Source organism: Arvicanthis niloticus, chromosome 13 (assembly GCF_011762505.2).
Source record: "Arvicanthis niloticus isolate mArvNil1 chromosome 13, mArvNil1.pat.X, whole genome shotgun sequence".
Lineage (NCBI taxonomy): Eukaryota > Metazoa > Chordata > Mammalia > Rodentia > Muridae > Arvicanthis > Arvicanthis niloticus.
This window is the reverse complement of record NC_047670.1, coordinates 69,937,211-69,958,574: the sequence shown is the minus strand read 5'-3', so window position 1 is coordinate 69,958,574 and position 21,364 is coordinate 69,937,211. Positions and strand designations below refer to the sequence as shown.

The 21,364-nt window shown below is 41.5% G+C and overlaps 1 protein-coding gene across 1 annotated transcript in view; it reads left to right on the top strand.

Moving 5' to 3' along the window:
- Nucleotides 1-19,645, top strand: part of Dbx2 (developing brain homeobox 2) — a 35,584-nt gene extending 15,939 nt beyond the window's left edge. The window contains 2 exon segments of the mRNA XM_034516884.2: nt 6,053-6,240; nt 14,246-19,645. Of these exon segments, the coding sequence (XP_034372775.1) occupies nt 6,053-6,240; nt 14,246-14,572 (515 nt within the window). The 3' untranslated portion in view covers nt 14,573-19,645.
- Nucleotides 19,646-21,364: the final 1,719 nt, after the last annotated feature.

Below are 21,364 nucleotides of genomic sequence, written 5' to 3'. Positions count from 1 at the left end.
ATGACGCTCATCCCTCCGGGGCTTCAAGCCCCATGTTTATCTTGGGAAAAAAAATTAAAAAAAAAACAAAAACAAAACACTTGGCTTGAAAGATCAGTGTGGTTCAGATCAAGGATAGAATATACTGCCCTTGATTTGTCTGCCCTCCGAGTGTTGGCCTCCTAAGGCCATTTAGAGAGCCTACATGTGTTTTTAATAAATGGTGCTGTATCACATTATTGCTTATAACTCTGAGATGAATGTCTTATTTTCCTGTTTATGATGTTCATTCACACTGGCAGCAACTAATAATATGGTGCGATCTTGATGTCCATAAAGAATTCTACAGAAACAACTGGGATAACCAAGGTGTGGCTAATGGGCTTTACATCTGCAGTGCATTTTTTTTTTAAACTAAAGGAATTTACTAGATTTTCTTTTTTAAAATAATAAGTGTTTATGTCCAAGTTGCTAAATTATTTTCCATTGCAGAAGAGAGAGAGAAAGAGAGAGAGAAAGAGAGAGAGAGAGAGAGAGAGAGAGAGAGAGAGAGAGAAGAGAAAGAAAACGAACTGTTCAAGTAAGCTCCTGTTAAGTTTCCACTTGGACAGCCCAAAGTAAGGTTTAGAGCTAAAACTTCTACCAAGTGCTGAAGCTGACGGCTACCATCACTGCCTCAGAAGGTTGACTCTACTCTTTCCCAGAGCCCAGGATCAGCTCAGCACATCTGTAGCTAAGCAAGGGAAGGGAGATTCTGTTTCCACTCTCAGTGTGAGGGTTGGCTTTACTGCTCAAGCATGCTTAGTGTCGATTGGAATTTTCTTGACCCCCTCAGATTTAGGGCTGACTCCCTGTTGCAAATGTGGAAGCCATCACTCGCCCAATGTCCTTCTCACATGCAGTAAACACTTTAATAGGTACAGTGCTAAGACACTGAGAACAGTAGAGAAAAATCAAAAGGTACCCGTAAAACCAGGTCCCTCCCCTAAAGCATTGCACGGAAAGAAAACCTTTGATATTACACTCATAAACTCATTTTCAAAAGGAACACATTCCCCAGCTAAAATGAAAAGGAAAGTTGTGGAAAGGATGTAGATGATGACTTTTTAAAAAAATTTACCTTAAAAAAAAAAAAAGAAATCTTAATTAGGTAGGCTAGCAAATTGAGTTAATTAGATGATTATTTCATTTTTGTCTTGGAGTACCCAACTTGACCTTTCAAGAATGTTATGCCATAGAAGACAGAACTTCAATTCGGAGCCAACTTTATGTAAGTCTGAGCAGAGAAAACTTGTTACCAAGGCAAACTGCTCTGTGTTTCCTTGGAATATGCACTTACATTTGACATTTCCTATTCATTGTTGCCCTTTTTCTTCCTTGTTAAAACTTAAAAGAACATTGTATTCTCCCCAAGTTTGAGTATAGCATTTTGTGGATAGCAGCAGGCAGAGGCATTAGTTTTACTGGGTAAATGCAGATTGGGTCTGTGGGTCTCACTTTTGAAGGTGGGTAATGTGCTGATTCACAGTGGTGTCACCTGACCTGAGGGTTGGCTTTACTGCTCTAAGCTGAGGAAACTGGCCAGAACTGTGGAAACCTAGTAAAGACTGAATGAAACTCCTGATACATATACACACACAGATATAAAATATTTAATATGCAGAGAGATTTAATTTAACCATTCTAAGATCTTTGGAGGGGCATGGCATTTTTTTTTTTTAATTTGGAAAGAAGCCTGATTATATTGCTTAGAAGATAATTATTGAATCTGTAGATTATTTGAATATCGGTATTGACTTCTTGAAAGTGATGAAGTGCCATCATGGAGATGAATGACCTTCAGTCAACCAAGAAGAATCTTCAAAGGATCAGAGACTCGAGACAATAGGCTTTCCAAGTTGATGGCTCTATTCAAAGGTCTAGAGAGGCAGGGGCAGCATCAGAGTCTCATTCCTAAGGCTCAGGTTTTTCTTTATTTTCTGCCTGAGCGTTCAGCCCAGATGGTAATGGTAGGGACCTCCCAGGTCTGCAGGCTTCTTGTCTATAACCCATTCCCCAAGTATTACATGAAATCAAGTACAGGACTGCTTTTAAAAATCTCTTGATTCCCTAAGAGAGTTTTCAACTACAGCATAGAAGAGGGTAGGATAGACTGATTAGAACAGAGTGTAAAAAAGTGTAGTGCCATCTGTATGTGTGTGTGTGTGCAGAGTGTGCTTTAGCCATAGGCTGTGCAGAGGAGAAGACCCCCATCCCTACTAGACTCTGAAAGGCTCAGATTACCCATGGCTGTTTGGTTCTGGAGACCCTTTTTTGCTTGTTTGTTTTTTAATTAATCATTTTATTCATTTACATTTCAAATAATATTCCCCCTTCCTGGTTATCCCCCCACAAATGCCCCATCTATCCTCCCTCTCCCCCTTCTCCTTTGCCTCTATGAGGGTGCTCCTCCACCCACTCACCCACTCTTATCTTCACTCTAGCATTCCCCTATGCTGGGACATCAAGCCTCCACAGGACCAAGGGCCTCCCCTCCCATTGATGTCAGATAAGGCCATCCTCTGCTACATATGTAGCTGGAGCCATGGGATCCCTCCATGTATGCTCTTTGGTTTAGTCCCTGGGAGCTCTGGGTGGTACAGTTAGTTGATACTATTCTTCATATGGGGTTGCAATCCCATTCAGCTCCTTTAGTCCTTCCCCTAGCCTTCCATTGGGGTCCCCAGGCTTAGTCTGATGGTTGGCTGTGAGTATCTATCTGCATCTGTATTGGTCAGGTGCTGGTAGAACCTCTCAGGGAACAGCCATACCAGGTTTCTGTCAGCAAGCGATTTTTGTTTGTTTGTTTGTTTTTTTGTTTTTTCGAGACAGGGTTTCTCTGTGTAGCACTGGCTGTCCTGGAACTCATTCTGTAAACCAGGCTGGCCTCGAACTCAGAAATCCACAAGCCTCTGCCTCCCAAGTGCTGGGATTAAAGGAGTGCACCACCATTGCCTGGCCAGCAAGTGATTCTTGACAACAGCAATAGTGTGGGAGTTTGGTATCTGCAGATATCAAATACCATATGGATGGATCCCTAGGTGGGGCAGTCTCTGGATGGCCTTTCCTTCAGTCTCTGTTCCATTATTTTTTTGTCCCTGTCTTTCCTTTGAACAGGAACATTTCTGGGTTAGGCACATTGAGTAGAAGACAGTCAGGTAAAACCCAAGCTTAGAGGAAGTCAGAGAGTGAAAGACCTCTCCACCTTCCTCAGCAGAGAAAAATTGGCATCAGGAGCCAGACTCCAGATTTAAATAGTGAAATTTGAGGAAACACTAAACAGTCTAGTGGACTTTTAGCTAGCCTGTTGGAGAGGCCTGGATCAAACAAATGGCTTCTCTCTCCCTGGTTCTGAGAAGCTACTGAGTTCATTGGAAGGGTGAGAGAGCTTTCTTCTTCAAAGGGCTGTTGGTGGCCTCCAGTTAGAGTTACCCCCGAAAGAATCCCCGAGAGTCTGAAGCTGTCTAGATGTCATTGCTCTTCTCTACACTCTTCACCTTCCTCAGAGAGCCGCGGGGGTGGGCTGGGTCTCGTGGTCTATGGATTTGCTTTTTTTTAGTGTGAAAACTAAACAAGGCTTTTTAGAAGTGTGCTGGTCTGTGTGACCCTTGGGTAGCCCTCACTGGGAATAGAGCTTGGGATAAAACATGGCAGGGTTAGTGACCATAAGAATGACGAAGGAAGGAACCCTGCCCCTCTGAAGGCTGGTACCGTGGTTGCTTGTGTCTACTAGAAAACAGATCCAAACATAACATGTAAAACAGCATGCAGGGATTCCTTGTCCATACTTCTGTAATGGTCTACCTTAGTGCTTACATTTCATATTCCATCCTTGTTTCCTCTGCATTTTTACCTACTTACTGTAAGCCCAATGCATATGGGTAGTCAGAGGGTATGGGGAACATATATCTCTGAAGAAGCCTATTTGGGACTTCCTATAGGAATAGGCACAGTGCTGTTGCCCAGAGTGGGGTCAGGAAGCCAGGGAGGCTAAGCCCCTCATGGAATCCTGGTGCAATGTTAATGCAGAAGGGCTGTGTTGAGTTTCCGTGGTAAAATGTGTGTGAGCCTGGGTAAGGGGAGTGTGCTGATACTCCACCCATGTGATAGACACACAGAAAACACACACAGGATACAGTGTTCTTTGTGTTTGCCATAGCTTTTGCTTGTTCATTGTTGTTACTGTTCACTTTAGGGCACCCAAACCTGGGAAACTAGGCCCAGAAGTTAGTACCTGAACTTGGCTACTAACTTCCAGGAGGGTCCAGGAGGAGGTTTGCTCTTCATAGCACGGGGTTTGGCTTCAGCTCACGTCTCCCACAGTGTTAGACCTGCATCTGTAGACCCTCTACAGGGGTCCATTTTTTTTTTTTAACTAAAAGTAACTTGCTAGGACTTCTATGGAAAGTTTTAGGTGTATATGAATGAGTTTCATTCCCCCATTGCCTTATCTTAAGACCTAGAACTTGGCATAGGCATTAAATCTGAGTAAAAATCAGAAAACCTAGGTATAACTCTATTTAGGGAAAATTCATTTTCTAAATCACCTTTGTAGTCTATAAGCTTTCTGTACTTTGCATATAAATGTAGGAGTTTTTGTTAAATCAAAAATATTTACTTCCCTGTGGTCCTGGGTTCATCCTGTGTTTGAGTAAGGCCCCTTTAGTCATACTATGTCCTAACCTTACTTCACACACACATTCAGTGGCTCTACTCTAGCTTCCCAGTTGTCTTCTGTACTCTTGGTCACACTCTGCACAATGGAAGTGCCAGGCTGTGTGTGACTCCTTGATGCAGCTTCTTCATCACATGGTGTTGCCTGGTGTCACCAAGCATCATCAGGAGTTACCAGGCATCACCTGGTATCACCTGGTGTCACCTGACGTCATGCCCCTGACTCCTACCGCTGCTGTGAAGATGCTCTTCTGGGCATTGTCAGCCTCCCAGTCTGGTTGTTTGTATGTTGGCTGTGGTCTCTCCTGCTCTGGCTGCTCCTCCTCTCTGGCTCTGTACTGTCTGTGATAGTCACCGTGCTCACATCACTCAGAGCCCTTGAGCTTCTCATCAACTGTGAGCACTTTAAGGCTGGGTTGGATCCATCTTTAGCCCTCACTCAATGCCTATGCTGCAGCAAAGTTGTTTCTGGCTGGGAAACAGATCCAAGTTTAGACTGTAGACAACAGGCATGGATTTCACATCCATATCTTCCTGTGATGATTGTGGTAGTGCTCACTTTGGCTGTTCAACCTCTTCTGCTTGGTGCGTTTTCTTGGCTGCAAGCACAGTGCATATCTTGCTGCCATGCTTTAAAACATCACACGTGGTCCTTTCCTTGTTGGTGTCTGTTCTTCCTCTTCATCTTTAGAGGTTGGGTAGTTTATTCACTTCTTTGGATAGTTGCTATATTCACTTCTTTGGATAGTTGCTATTTACTCCTAATTTTTGATACTTTGGGCTACACTGTTAGATTGAATACAGTTTATAAATCAAGGGTGCCAAAATGCCAAGGAAAGAGCCAGGCTGAACTGAGAATCTCTGGGTGGCACCTGAGCTTTGTGTCTTTTGCATAGAATTGGGCCGGTATCATTCTAAGAACTTTGGAAGTAATTGGTGACATATATATATATATGTATATATATACATACATATACACACACATATATGTATATGTGTATATATATACATATATATGTGTATATTATATATATATGTATATATCTCTGTGTATGTGTATATATCTCTGTGACCAAGTGAGCTACCCAGGCAGAAGCAGATTTGTGGGGCTGTTGATTAGGGCTGGGCCTTGGGCTATCTTTGTGCTATTTTTATTTACCTTGTGGAGCATCCTTCAGAAAAATGATCAGCATTTTTCTTGTCCTCAAAGAAGTCTACAACCCAGAAAGTTAAGCAGTATAGCTCTTGCTATAGAGAGAACAGCCTGCCACTATGTCAACTATGAGGTACCGGTGCTCTGAGTGTCCACAGGCTTCCTCCCTCTAACCCTGCGTCCTTTTGTATTTCTCTTCTTTGCCAGGAGAAGAGCATGGGCTGCCTCTGCTGACCCAGGACTCAAATTCCAAAGCCCGAAGGGGGATTTTAAGAAGAGCTGTGTTCTCAGAGGACCAGAGAAAGGCTCTGGAGAAAATGTTTCAGAAGCAGAAATACATCAGCAAAACAGACCGAAGGAAACTCGCTGTCAGCTTGGGACTGAAGGAGTCACAGGTACCAATGGGGAGGAAGATGCCTCCTATTCCTAGTTTCAGCAGAAGTGTGAAGTTTGTTCTTTTGGAAAATATATCTTGTGCCAGGTTTGTACTCCAAAGTGTTCTGAATTTTCAGTAGGTAGAGACCCATGGGACAAGTCCTATGTGGAGACAGATCCACACACACTGAAGTGGCAAAGCAGAGCTACAGAATTCATTTTTTTCTGAAATGAAGGGATATATACATATATGTCCTTGGTATTGTAGAGAGAATCTCGTGTGCCCTGTCTAAAAGTGTCACCTAAAAAAAATTTATGGACAATGAGCTGAGGCAGGAAATAGGAAATGGGAGTTTCAGCAGAGAGACAGAGACAGAGACAGAGACAGAGACAGACAGACAGACAGACAGACACACACACAGAAAGAGAGAGAGAGAGAGAGAGAGAGAGAGAGAGAGAGAGAGAGAGAGAGAGAGAGAGAGATTCTGGTGGGAAGGCAGGCACAGGGGATTTTCCTCAACACTGGGGGAGACTGTCACATGAAGCTGAGGAGAGGTAACTAACCACATTGCATGACTTAGGCTAGTTTAAATGGAATAAATAAGTTATGAACTAGAAGCTAGTGGAAACAACTCAAAGCTATTGACCTAGGCATTTATTCATATACAAGAAGTTTCAGAGTTGTTATTTCTGGGAACAAAGGCTGGGTGAAAAAACTTGCAATAACAGGTATTTTATATATGTGGAATATATATACACACATATTGGACACCTCTGGATGGGGTTCATTCCTCCGTGCATTTCATATCTGCAGCATCTGGGCCTTCCTCATCCACTACTGTGAATGCTAAGCTCGAGAGCACAGAATTCTCTCAAGATGGCCCATTATCTCCTCAGATGCTAGGATTTTTTCCTATTTCCTCTTCCATAGAAACACTCCTCTTCACTGCAATCCTGCCCATTTTCTAGGTGAAGAAACGCAGATGACTGCATGTAGGTCTGGCATCATGTGGCAAAGGTGTTTGTCTGGAATGTCATTTCTATCTCAAGCAGCCTAATAGGAACTTCTGGTTTCCTTAATCTTGAGCCACCCTCTGTAGCTGCGCAGGGTGTCTACATAGAAGGGTGTCTCAGTTAGGCTGTGATGAACCAGAATGACCAAAGCAACTTGGGATGGAAAGGGTTAATTTTGCTTCTGCTCTATATCACTGTTCATCATTGAAGGAAGTCAGGGCAGGAACTCAGACAGGACCAGAAAGTGCAGCTGGACCTGATGCAGAGGCCATGGGAGGGTTGCTGCTTACCGTCTTGCTCCCCATGGTTTGCTCAGCCTGCTGTCTTACAGAGCCTAGAATGACCAGCCCACGGGTGGCACCATCCACAATGGGCTGGGCCCTCCCATACCTATCAATAATTAAGAAAATGTCCTACAGGCGTGCCTACAGCCTGATCTTATAGAGGCATTTTCTTGATTGAGCTTCCTTGCTCTCAGATGACGATAGCTTATATATAGTTAAGGTAAAAACCAGCCATCAAAAAGGGCAAGTAACTGAAGGGGGTGGCTATTGTGGCAATAGAAATTCAGCAGGCACACACTCCTTTCCTTATAGGCCCACATCCACCAGGGTATTTTGAATTGGCATAAAGGAATTAAAGTGTAGATGACACTATTTCAAACATGTCCTAGTGTGTGAGACTGCACTGTCCCTTGATTTCTTTCCCCTGGGAAATGGTCTGCTTATCCCATAAGCTGCCATGCTGTCCCCAATACTATTATGCTGTAGGAACCAGCCTGTTGTGTGGTGGAAGGTAATTAGTCTATAACCTTAATTGATTGCTTTGAATTTCATGAGTCTCAGAGCACTTTTGCATATGCATGGATCCTATGTATTATGGCTATATCTCCAGGGTCTACTCTGTAACCCTGTGCTGGGTGGGCTGTCACAGTGTTGGCACACTAGGAAGTTACTTACCCAGCGAAAGTTAGACAGCAAGATTAGGGGGCTTCTCTTGATGGGTCAGACCAGTAGAGGAGCTAGTCAGTTGTTTGTAAAGATTTTTATGGAGCTGCAAATTGTGCCTCCCGTGTCGGCAGATGGCAGCCTTGCCATGGTTGTTATGGTTTCTCTATGCTGGGCCCAGGGAGTGGCACTGTTAGAAGATGTGGCCCTGTTGGAGTAGGGAGTAGGTGTGTTACTGTGGGCGTGGGCTTTAAGATCCTCCTCCTAGCTGTCTGGAAGCCAGTATTATGCTAGCAGCCTTCAGACCAAGATGTAGAACTCTCAGCTCCTCCTGCACTGTGCTTGCCTAGATGCTGCCAGGTTTCCGCCTTGATGATAATGGACTGAACCTCTGAACCTGTAAGCCAGCCCCAACTAAATGTTGTCCTTCTAAGACTTGCCTTGGTCATGGTGTCTGTTCACAGCAGTAAAACCCTAACAAAGACAATGGTCCTCAAATCCTAGGAAGTCAGGTGACAGACCTTCCTGATGGCACTGAATTAGGGTGGCAGGTACCTCAGTAGGCCTGTTGGGGTGCCACAGGGATAAGACCTGGTTAGAGGGGAGAACACACGAAGGTCAGGATTTCAGGGGACTCAGGGTTATCAGCTTGAAGCAGATTCTTAGAGAAGGAAGGAGTGTTTCATACTGAGAAGTACAGAGACTCTTGGATATCAAATCCCACAACCTTTCATATGCTGTAGGGATGGCGTCAGACCCCACACCAAGGAAATAAATGATTTTCTTACTTGTACACTATCGTTTGGCTCTTAAGCCAAGCACATAGTCTCACTGAATTATCTTGTTTTCAAAAGTCAGGTATCTTAGAATGGATGCCTTTTGAATTTCGTATTGAGTTTCGGAGAGCATTTAATAAGCAGTTTGGCATTTCATTAACTTCCTTGTTTATCAGCTATGCAGAACAAGAGGGAAATTAGTGAGGTTACAAATGAAAGCTCCTGTTCCAGCTCTCCAATCCAGATTAATTTTTATTGCTGTTTACAAATGCTTCTTGGTTCAATTTACTGGAATATCAGATCTTAAAATGAACTTATGTATGGGACATAATTGAAATTATGCTCATGTTTGCATGATGCTTATCAGTGCCCGAACATTTGATGTCCTTTAATGCTTGCAAGGATTCTGTGAATCACATGCTATTTGTTGTGTTATTCCTGCTTTATAAAAAAAGGCTGGTACTCGAATGTGTGGGTGGGTGACTACCTATCTATGCAAGTGAAATATGCACTGTATGTTCTTTGGGCTTTTCACAAATCATCTCTATAATGATGACCAAGCAGTAGAAGACAGAAACCCTGATGGCCCCTCTCAGTCAGCCTGTGCCCTCCAAGACCACACACCATCCCAGCTCCCAGCAAGATAGACGAGTAATAGTGTGTTTCTGCCACTTGTATGAATAGATTCATTCAGTCCAGGTTCTTTGTATGTGCTTTCTACAGCATTTTGTCAGGGAGATTCTTCACACCATGGCAAATGTTATGTATACTGCTTTGCTGTATCACCACTGCATGGTGCACATAAGCCACTCTGCTGTTGATAGACAGACATTTGCATCCCTCAGCCTGGGCTGTCATGAGCAACACAGTTGGCCACGTGGACCGGTCCATTCCTTTTTTCAAGTGTTACAGGATGGGTCCTTTGTGCCTGGCCTGTAGATCTTGTTCGTTTTCTCTCACATGAGCCTTGTTATATATCATCCTGTGGGTGTATCAGACATTCCCACCATGAAGTAACCTCTCTGCTTTGGCCTTGCTTTTCTTTGCGTACTTAAAAAATAAGTTTCGTAAGATAGGAAACCAGGAACAGGATTTATATGTTAAAATGTCTATGTATATATTGTGACAGATTAAAAATTCTTTCCTAACAGTCTTAGATAAATCTGATTTATAGAAAATTTCCATTCATACAAGTCCTTATACTGTAAACACTTTATCCTTTATTACTTTAAAAAGCTGTATCAGCCTTATGAACAATTGTATCTATTATTCTTTTAGTTTGAATTTTCCTGGCTACTAGAATTTTGGAGGCCTTTGATGATTTATTGACAATTTGAAGTGTATTAATTGGCATTTTCATGGTTGTATATACTTCCACATATTGTCCTTTTGTTGACATGCAGCAATTATTTCGGATATTAATAAAAATATTTAGAATATTAAGAATATTGAGGTTGGTTCTATTTTCCTGATACAGATATTGCAGCATTTCTCTCCACTCTTGTATATTTATATTTAGTGTGGTAAAATATGTTTGCAGAATCCATCATTTTAATCTTTAAAGCTCTCATTTCACGGGCACTATGTGTGTTTACAATGTTGCATAATCTTTACCACAATTCATCTCCAGGGCTCTCTTCATCTTCTAACACTGAAACTCTGTATCCATCCCAGTAAAATAATAGCCATCTCCTTCTTCCTTCTACCCCAGACCCCTGCCAAATACCCCTGTATCCAATACCTCCTTCGTCCTACTCCAGACTCCTGCCAACTACCCCCTGTAACCAATACCTCTTGTTTCCCTTACCCCAGACCCCTGATAACTACCTCCTGTACTCAATACCTCCTCCTTCCCCCTACCCCAGACCCCTGCCAACTGTCCCCTGATTCTAATACCTCTTTCTTTCTCCTACCCCAGGCCCCTGCTCACTCTCATTCTATTTTCTGTTGTAGCACAGAGGCGTATGAGTACAAGCGTTTTGTATGAGTAGGGTCATACAGCATCTTTTATTAATTGAATTATTTTATTTAACATAATGTCTTCAGGTTTCATCTATATTGTAGCCAGTTTCAGAATTACCTTCCTTTCTAAGGGTGAATAATGTTCCATGAATATGGATGTTATATGGATGTTTCTTATCTGTATAACTGTTCATCTATTGATGACCTTGGTCATTCCCAATGTTTGGATATTATGGATGTTGCTGCTCTGAAGGTGTGTATGCACATATCTCACAGATTCCTGCTTTTAATTCTTTCAAGTTGTTTGCTGCTTTTCTGTAAGTTTATAGTGTGTTTATTTGTACAGAGATTCCTCAGTTTTATGTAGCTAGTTCTATCTTCTCAGTTTTATTGCCTTGGGTATTTTATGGTTTGCTTTAAAAAGGATTTGTGTCCTAAAGACTATAATTATAATCTCATATATTTTCTTCTAGGACTTTTGTAGTCTCCTTTTTTATGTTCAGCTATTTAATCCACTTGGAGTTGTTTTTTTTTATTTGTTTGTTGAGAGAGATACACCTGCATATTTCACTAAATATATATATATATATATATATATATATATATATATATTCATTAGTTGTGAAGACAGTATTTCATGTTTTTTTTTGTGAAGAGATTACTTAGATCAAGATCCATCTCTGTGTCACTCTGCCTGATTCTCTCCATGTACCTCACACACATACATACCCTTTCTCATACACATAAACACATACCTGTGTGTGCACACATACAGATAGACACACATGGATACACACACAGATGCATGTAGACACATGCAGCTATACACAGTCACACATGCACAGACACACAGTTTTTATGTACACACACAGACAGGCAGACAGACAGACAGACAGACAGACAGACACACACACACACACACACACACACACAAAGAAACTCACAGACACAGACACCCAGAGACACACACAGATACAGACAGACACCCGGAGAAAAACACACACACACACACACACACACACACACACACACACACACACACACACAGAGAGAGAGAGAGAGAGAGAGAGAGAGAGAGAGAGAGAGAGAGAGAGATGTGCATTAAGGAAAGAAGAAAACAAGTGTGTCGAGCAAAGCAGAAGCATCCGTGGGAACCACAGTCTCTTGGTGGAAATGCACTAAGGACTTGGCAAGCTCTTCAAAAGCAAATGCCCACTGCTAATTATGAATGCATCCACAGTCGAGCTGAGTGCCCTGGTGTGCATGCTTTAGAGCTATTTTCTTAGCAAAAGCCTTAATCTCAGCATCGTAGCCGATGTGGCTGTCATTGCATTCAGTTGCCTGGAGTGGATTTCCTGTGCTGACATTTAAAAGGGAAAGGTGAAGAGACTCTTGTCAGTGTGGAAGGACTGTCTCCCCAGTTTGCATTCTTCAGTGTGTGTGTGTGTGTGGGGGAGGTGGAGATGACAGACACACAGAGAGAGATAGAGATATTTATGTAATGTAGTTTAGGCTGACCTCAACCTTCCTATCCAACCAAAGACGAGCCTGTTTCAGATCTTTCTGTGTCTACTTCCTGAGTGCTGGAGTTGCAAGCATGTGCCACCATGTTTGGTTTGAGTGATGCTGGAATTTGAATTCAGTCTTCACACATGCTAACCAAACACTCTATTAATTGAACTGTGTCCCCAGCTCTCTGGGTTATATATTTTAATAATTATTTTCTTGGGTAAAAGTTCTTCTTTTAATTGTTATAGTTTCCAATGGGCGTCTTTTAAAAACAAATATTAAATTTGTTTGTGGACAGTTCTATACGTGTTTATTAGCAGTTCTAAACCTGTGGGCCTCGCTTGACCCCTTTGGGGGGTCACACATTAGATATCATGCACATCAGATATTCACATTATGATTTATACCAGTAGCAAAATTACACTTATGAAGTAGCAATGAAAATACTTTTATGTTTGGGGGTCACCACATCATGAGGTTCTCTATGGAAGGGTCGCAGCACTAAGAATTAGGTTGAGAACCATTGATGTATAAAATCCATTCTGATACCTGCCATCTTTCTCTAGTCTCTCTCTCTTCCCATTCTCCTCCTTACCCCACAATGACCTTTCGAACCTTCATTTTCTAGACTCATTGAGTTTAACTAGGGTTTTTTTTTTTTTTTTTTTTTTTTTTGTTTGTTTCAAAGTGAAAATGTAAGTAGTGCAGGAATGTAGTTTAGCAACGATGATGGTTTCTGCTTTTAAAATGTCAGGGGAGTAGTCAGGAATTCTCCTGCTTCAGAATGGCTGAGTGCACGGTGTGGTTCATCAAAGAGTCAGGCTGGGTGTGTTGGGGAAGCTATGACTCACATCCAACCACTAGCAAACACTTCTGGTTCAATTGTTATTTATTAAGACTAATTATCATAGTTTGATAAATCCTGGGAGTAATCAAAATTTGGAAGCTGTATAAAGTGCACATTTATCAAAGCATTGCAAAATGCATTGTTAATTCAATGTTACAAAGCTTGTGGTGAGGTCCACATGTTAATACAGCCTAGGGGCTGATGTTCTTCATTTTGCTCTCCTGTGTGATCTTGAGTTGGTTAATTCTTCAGACCTGTTTTATTAGATATGACATGATAATTTCACCAAACCATACAGTCCACCTATAGTACACACACACACACACACACACACACACACACCATATACACAGACAAATATCCTGCACATACACATATGTATATATACATACACATATATAAACACCACACACACACCCCATATGCACATATAAACCCTCTGCACATAAACATATGTACATGCATGCATACACAGGCCACACACAAATATATATATACACACACACACTCCCCCATGCAATCAACTAACCAACCAAACATAATATTCCCAAATCAAAACACATAGGTGCTATACCAGTCAATTTTTCTTGAACAAATGTATTAGCATAGACAAAATGAAATGATGTTTTAAAATATTTAAAACTAAGTTAATTCCAAAAGCCATAGAAATAGAGAGTGTAATCAGTGCACTACACTCATTCTGTTTAGAAGAGTGCCTGTGGTGTGGGTTGATTTCTCAAGTGCCTTTGAAGGAACCCACAGGAAAAGCCACAGGGAGCCTTTAGTTAGGCCTCCACAGTAGGAGATCTTGTAGAATGTATAGTCAAAGCAGTTACCAGTTGAAAATGTTGAAGAAGGGTCTGAATATGTAGTTGCCTAGTGTATATGAGGCCACAGTCAAAGAAATAAGTAAAACACTCAAGTGCCGTATGTGGAATAAGGACTTCTTTCCTGATTATTTTATCAATAGGTGAAGATTTGGTTCCAGAACAGAAGGATGAAATGGCGGAATTCCAAAGAAAAGGAAGTGCTTTCCAACAGATGTCTCCAAGAAGTGAGCCTTCAGGAAGACAGGTTGGCACGGCCCGCCGTGGGCTGTCCTCCGCAGTGCCCTTCCGTGTGGGAAGTCTCCCATCCACACTCAAGTCCGGGCTGGATGGAGGAATCTCCAGAATCTGCAGAAAGACTGACCCAGGAGAATTCAGGGGTACCAGAAGCAAATTCACTCCGAGGTGCCTTGTATCTGTGTCCTGAGAAGGGACCTAGAGACAAGGATGGACGTTGTAGCACCATATGACAGGAACATTGTCTGTGTTCATCTAAAAGAACCCTTAGCCATTTGGATTAAAGCCACTTAGATTGTGCCTCAAAACTGCCTTAAACTAACACCTTGGCATGGTACCTGAGCTGTTGCCTAGGGAAAGCCACCCCACTGTTCCTTATTTAGCCCTAGATTGAGGCTCAATGTATAAATGGAATAGAACCTTCCACAAGGTGTGATAAGACTGAAAGCAGAGCCAGGGTCAGCCCAGAGCCTGTTCTGAAAACGTGTATATATGCATGTGTCTGTGTGTTTGTATGTACACGCTCATTAAACACACCAGCAGAAACCAGTTCTCTCCAAGTTTTACATGGAGCAAATTCATTTCATTGTGTATGAAGAAAAAAAAAAAAAAAGACACCGAGCAAATATTCATTTTCAAATAGTGTAAAATCTGGGCTTCAGTGGTGCACAATTAATTATACCTGTATAAATTCTCGTCTTCTGGCTTCTGTGGTCTCTGGCTATAAATGAATTTTAGCAAGCTTAGAAACCCTAGTCAAGTTAGCCACGGTTAGACACACACTGAAGAGAGAGAAGAGGAACTCAACAGGAACCTACTATTTTTGAGTATAGTTATTAGTACCTCTAGTTTCCTGTTCTGAGGCAGTTGGGGCCATTAGTGAAGAAGGTCCACCTTGAGGTGTTGATAGTCTTTTGGTCTCTTCTCTGTAGGGATTTCTTAGGCCAGAGTTTTCTAAACAAAATAAATGTCTGACTGGAAGGCTTGTCAGGTAACAAGTCAGTGTTCAGTAACTTTCTGATCATCTGTGCCAAGTAGTTTGTAATCAGTGGTCAAGATGAAGTCAAGACACAGGGTCACCAGTGTCCAACAGGACTAAAAATCCCAAGGCCAAAGGGCTCCGTGGTCAGCGCTGGTTGCCCACTACACACAATCTGAATTTCCCACCTAGCTTGTTCACACTCCATATGTTATGTGGTTTTATATATTAAACAGACAGCACCCAGATGTTTTATGATTACCTTGTAATAGTCTTTGTGTAAAATCACATTTCTGGTAACAATTTTCTTAGTTAATCCAAATATATTAATTTTTAGTCCACAAAACATGACAAAATGTTTTACTTTGCAGGAAATGAAGCAAAAAAAGAAAGAAATGGTGTGGTTTTGAATGAATCTGTGGACAGGCACACAACTTGAAGTCTTTATGGGGTATTTAATTAGGGAGCAAGTGAAGAAATGACACGGACTTCTAGCTTGCTTACCTTCTCAGTTACAGGCTTCAAGGGTTTAGTATGAAGAAGAGAGATAAAAGTTGTAATCAACACCAGGAACATCAAATGGAGTTTGAATTGGTACTTCAGCTGGTGTCTTTGTTATCTTTATGTCCTCTAAAAGTCATCTTAAAAGGTTGTCTTTGAGCTTCCTTGTAGGGTATGGGGATCCAGGGATCTGATGACTGTTTACATTTGAAATCCTGTTCAAAGAGTGAAGTCCTAGTGTGCTTTCTTTAGTGCTAATTTACTGCATTTGTAGGCTGCTCTTTATTGTCAGAGACTATGCTGAGCATACAAGGTGTGTCAGGTCATTTAGTCCTCATGGCTGTAACCCTGTGACATGGACCGTGTTACTGATCAGGGATCCTGTCACTCCTCAGAGGCACTGCTTACAGAGGTGACCACTCAGAGTCTCAGGGTTAATAGAGTAAGCGTTCTGTGCCCAGTTTCATGATGTAAAATCTTACCAACCCTGTGGGACACACAGCACCATGGATATATTCACACAGGCTACAGGATGCTGTGTGGGAGGAGGCTTTGGGGAACTCTGGTGAGATTTACTGAGGGAAGTCAGGAGTGCATGGCACTTTACAGCCGCTGGCTTGGACATACTATTCTCATCAATAATTTTCATTTCTATTAGAGTTTGAAGTTTAGGTAAAGAATTGCAAATCTTCAACTTTGAGGCCTCTGTAGACTGTAGTCTCAGAGAAGTACCTCAGCGCATGATGGGTGTGTCCTTCCATTCACCCAACAAAGTCCTTGTACGTAGTCCTCATGTCTTGAGAGTAACTGAAACTTGGATGAGAGATACTTCTCAGGGCCATTGGATTGTTTGGGTTGTATACATGGGTGAACTACTGCCTGAATGACTTTCTCTCAGGAGCTCTGAGTTGTTCTACATACAAGATGGGCCTGGTGCTCAAATATGCAGATCAGAGTTTTAATTGTCTTACACCTGGGAATATATCCAGGCTTAGAAAAGCCACACTCTAGAAAGTCAGTTTATTGGATCATAGTGATAACACACATAGTGTGCCCTCATACATGAGCATAGCCATGTACACACAAGTGTGCCCTCATACACAAACATAGCCATGGTACATACACATGTGCCCTCACACAAAGCATAATCATAGTATACATAGATGTACCTTTCCCACAAGCATAGTCATAGTACACAAACTTGCCCTCACAAGCATAGCCATGATACATATATAAGTACAAACATAGCCATGATACCATGTGCTCTCCCACACATAACATAGTCATGGCACATACGTGTGCCCTCATATGTATAACATGCACACATGTGTCTTCACACAGAGCATTGCCACCATACATATATGTGTGCTTTCACAAGCATAGATGGGTACACGTATGTGCCCTCACACACATAGCCATGGTACACACACAATGTCCTCACACACAGCATAGCCTTGCTATACATATGCACTTTCTGCATTTTCTTTGCGTTCTCTTGTCTGGACTGGAGTGAATGGCTAGGGCTTTGCCATAGAGGACTCTCTTCTTGTCCTTAGCTTACAACTCCTTCAGCCTGGCCCTGTGTGAGCATTTTCTGTTACCTAGGTGCAGATCCCTTTCTAGAAGGGATAACATATAAATATATTTCTTGTCTTCTTTCCTGTGGGGAGCCGACAGAAGGTGGCTATCATCCTTGCAGCCATTTTGAGCCATATACCCTGACAAGAGACTTGTTTACAACAGCCTACAACAGCTGAGCACACTCTGATAACATCTAGTTTTAGGTACCCAGGATTTTCCCTTGGGTGTGTGAGACTTAAGGGTGTGTGACTTAAAGGCATGACTTAGAGATCAGATTTAGAGACAAGACTTAAAGGTGTGACTTAGAAGTGAGACATATAAAAGGCAAGAGGCAGCAGAAGAAAGCAATTAGGCACTTGGCACTTGGAAAAAGACTAGGAACTGGGAAAGAGACTAGCAACTTGGAGCTAGGATTAGGACTTGAGACTAGGGACTAGGAACTCGAGACCTGAGACTGGGAACTAGGGACTTGGAGAGAAGACAAGAGACTGAAGAATAAATGGGATTGAATCACACTCTGTCTGGTCTCCATTCTTCACATCCGTCCTCACTCTCTCTCTTGCTGAACCCCGACTTGCGGACTGGAGCAGCTTGGAGCAGTATGGGCTCTAACAATTTAGCCCCCAAGGCTTTTGGCAGTGCAGGTTCCAAAATTGATAGAGCAGTCCCCGACATTTTGGCCCCCAAACGTGGGGTAGTGCGGTTCTCAACACTTTCCAGAGAAATACTGTTTGCAATTAATACCAGGACCAGAGAATCCTGGCAGATGAAATATTAAAAAGAACAAACCTCAAAAGCCAATTTTAATTGGCTTATATATAAATTATATTAATGTTTAGGGACTATAAATATATAAACAGGTTAGAGATGACCACAGGCTTTGGAGACAATGATAATGATTATCACTGGTATTTAAAAGACAGCTCTGCCTTTTTAATAATAAACAAGAAAACCAATTATTTAGTCAAGTGAGTCTTAGGACTTAAAACCCATCCGCATGACCATGCCATAACTGCTCAACTCCTGTAGTACCCATAATTCCCTCCTCTAGCACCCATACTCCCCCTCCCCCAGCATCCACAACCCCAAGCATTCACATCCCCCCCCCAGCATCCACACTTGCTATAACTTCCCAACTCCTCCAGCATCTACACCCCCTCCACCAGCATCCACACCCCCACCTCCAGCATCTGTACTCCCACTAGACTCCCCCAAATCAAAACACATATTCTTTTTTACTTCAAATATACTATTATAAATATCCTATCCTCTAAACCACTTTTCTGATGCCTCCATTCGTCAACTGCATTCTTCCTAGTGTTCAACAAGACCCAGCCTTTGTGGTCTTTGACACAATGAAGCCTATTCCATGTGTATTCGTTTTCTAAACTACATCTTGAGCCACTTAAACTCTCCCTCAGTCACTGTCTTTCTTTCAGCCTCTACAGGGCATTGTGTACAAGGCATTGTCCTATCCTCACTGTAGATATATGTGAAGAAGAAAAAGGTCCTTGTCTTTGAAGAGCTTCTAAATTAGCTGCCGTGCCACACAATGTTTTGACCACTGTATATTACTCCTGGAAGACCTCAGTAATTTTAAAGGAAAGAGCTAGCATCTGCAAACCTCACCTCTCTTTGCAATGAGAGCTCTTACATGCTCTACTAATCAGAAAACAACACAAGGCACCCAGCGTTCCTTCCAGACACCGTTGCCACAAGAGTCAGGACTCAGAAAGGCTTCCAGGAAGAAGAATTCACTAGCTTCCTTTGTCCACAGTGAGACCTGTCTCATTTTCTTTTTTTTTAAAGCCCCCACTAGGAAGAGAGGCATGTAAGTGGGAGAAATCAGGGTGGTGAATTCTTGAATATACAAGGAAACCACTGCAGGATTAATTTATATCCTTTTCTAACCATTTCTGAAACAAGCATGTATACAGTGATGTAGTCCTTGATCCACAAAGACAGTTCTTAGCATCTAGCTATTGCTTGATATAACATCATGTTATTGTTTTTTATTTGGGGTTATAAATAAATGCACTTGTAAAAAGCTCACAAAGTAAAAGTTATGACATCCCAGTCGACAGTACTCTCGAGAAAGAAACTTCAGTTACTTTTTAATGCACGAGTATGTAAATACATATACCTAATCAGATTTGAACTGTAATGTATATCCAGTTTCCCTGTGTTTTTTGTTCTATTTGTTCATAAACCATCTTCCCACATTATTAAAAATCACTCAAAACTATGATGGATGCATTTTTCTATTGTAGCTCTTTTAGTTCTTGGGGTGAACCAGGGAATTGTCCAGAAGATGACAGGATGTGGGGAGAATAACCACAGGACCTTGTTCTTCAGAAAAATAATATATTGTGTTTTTAATAAAAAAAATCTCAGCAGATAAATGAAAGTTGAGCAAATTTAATATTATACTCTCGGGGGTATTCAGTCTCACGGTGTATTAAACATACCAGAGGGGCAGTGGTTTCTAAAAGGCCACAGTGAAGTCTGTCAGGATGTACTTACCCATTTATAGGTCAAGCATATGTAGGTGCTTGGCTTTCAACAGAGCTAGAAGCAGAAGTCATAATATGAAATCGAAGTCCACCTTTCTCCACGTGTGTTTTGTCATCATATTGCCACATTGCTTAACTGTGTGTATTCTTGAGTTGGAGTTTTGAGTCTGTTTTACTGTCTTCAAAGTGCATAGGACCGACCTTCAGGGAGCCGTGTCATATGCCACCACTTTGAAGAGGCTAGGGTACCCCCACCACTTTGATTTATCACAATTTTGTGGTTCTTTTCTCAATGTTGCTTAAATGAAAAAAAATATGGGTGTGTTGAGAAGGCTTTGAGATCAGAACATTCCAAGGTTGAACAGAGAGCTAGGAAACCTTAAGTATTATTCAAACCCAAAACACAACCATCTAGTCTGTAATGTTAACTGAAGTTGAAAAACCAAGCATGTCATATTTGCATAAAATACAGTGATATAATTATTTCAGAAGGCACATACACATAAACACACACACACACACACACACACACACACACACACACACAATGGTATTACTGCAGGAAGAAGACCCTGACAACTCCTAATGACTCATGATTGAAATTATATGGCTCCACCTGCCTCTCTTAAGATGGTGTCCCCTAGATGTTCTCTTCTGTGCCAGTTTTTTCTCTGCCTTTCCCTTATAAGGACACCTGCCATTGGATTTAAACCAAATCCTGTGTGATCATGTCTCAGAATCCTTAAACAAATTGCATCTTCAAAGGCATTCTTCCCAAATGATGTCAAATCACAGGTCTCAGACTTAAAACATGGCATATCATATATAGGATTGGTACAATTTATCCCAATGCATGTATCATACAGGTCCAGAATCAATAAAAGTCAAGGGCAGCTTCTCTCAGTATTTTTCTAATGCAATTTAACTTACACTGTGTTGATTTAAGCTTTTATATCAGCCAAGTCATGTGCTACTTGTAAGAATATTTGAGCAGGATGTTTTTGTAAAATTACTTTCATTTTGGATTTTTTTTATGCACAGGAAAAATTTAAGAATATGCAACACTAATTTTTAAAGCCCTCACATGGATTCCAGATGTTGGTCATTTTATCCAGGAAGGTGTTTCCTTATTATACAAATGTGGTACACATGAAAAAAATTGGCATTGTTTAATTTATGACTCACACATGAACCATTGTTTTTGTGATATAGTTATTTTAAGTAATTCATAAACTAAACAATAATTTGGACACATACCACACTTGTGTAATGAGGAAACACCTTCTTGCATTAAATAGCCAACATCTGGAATTCATGTGAGAATTTCTTTGAAATTTTAAATAAAGACAAATTAGTATGTCATAAAACTAACATGGCAAGTCAGAGGTGCAAGGATCTGGTAATCAAAGATGATGTAATCAAAGGTGATGTAATGTGGTGCCACACTGCGG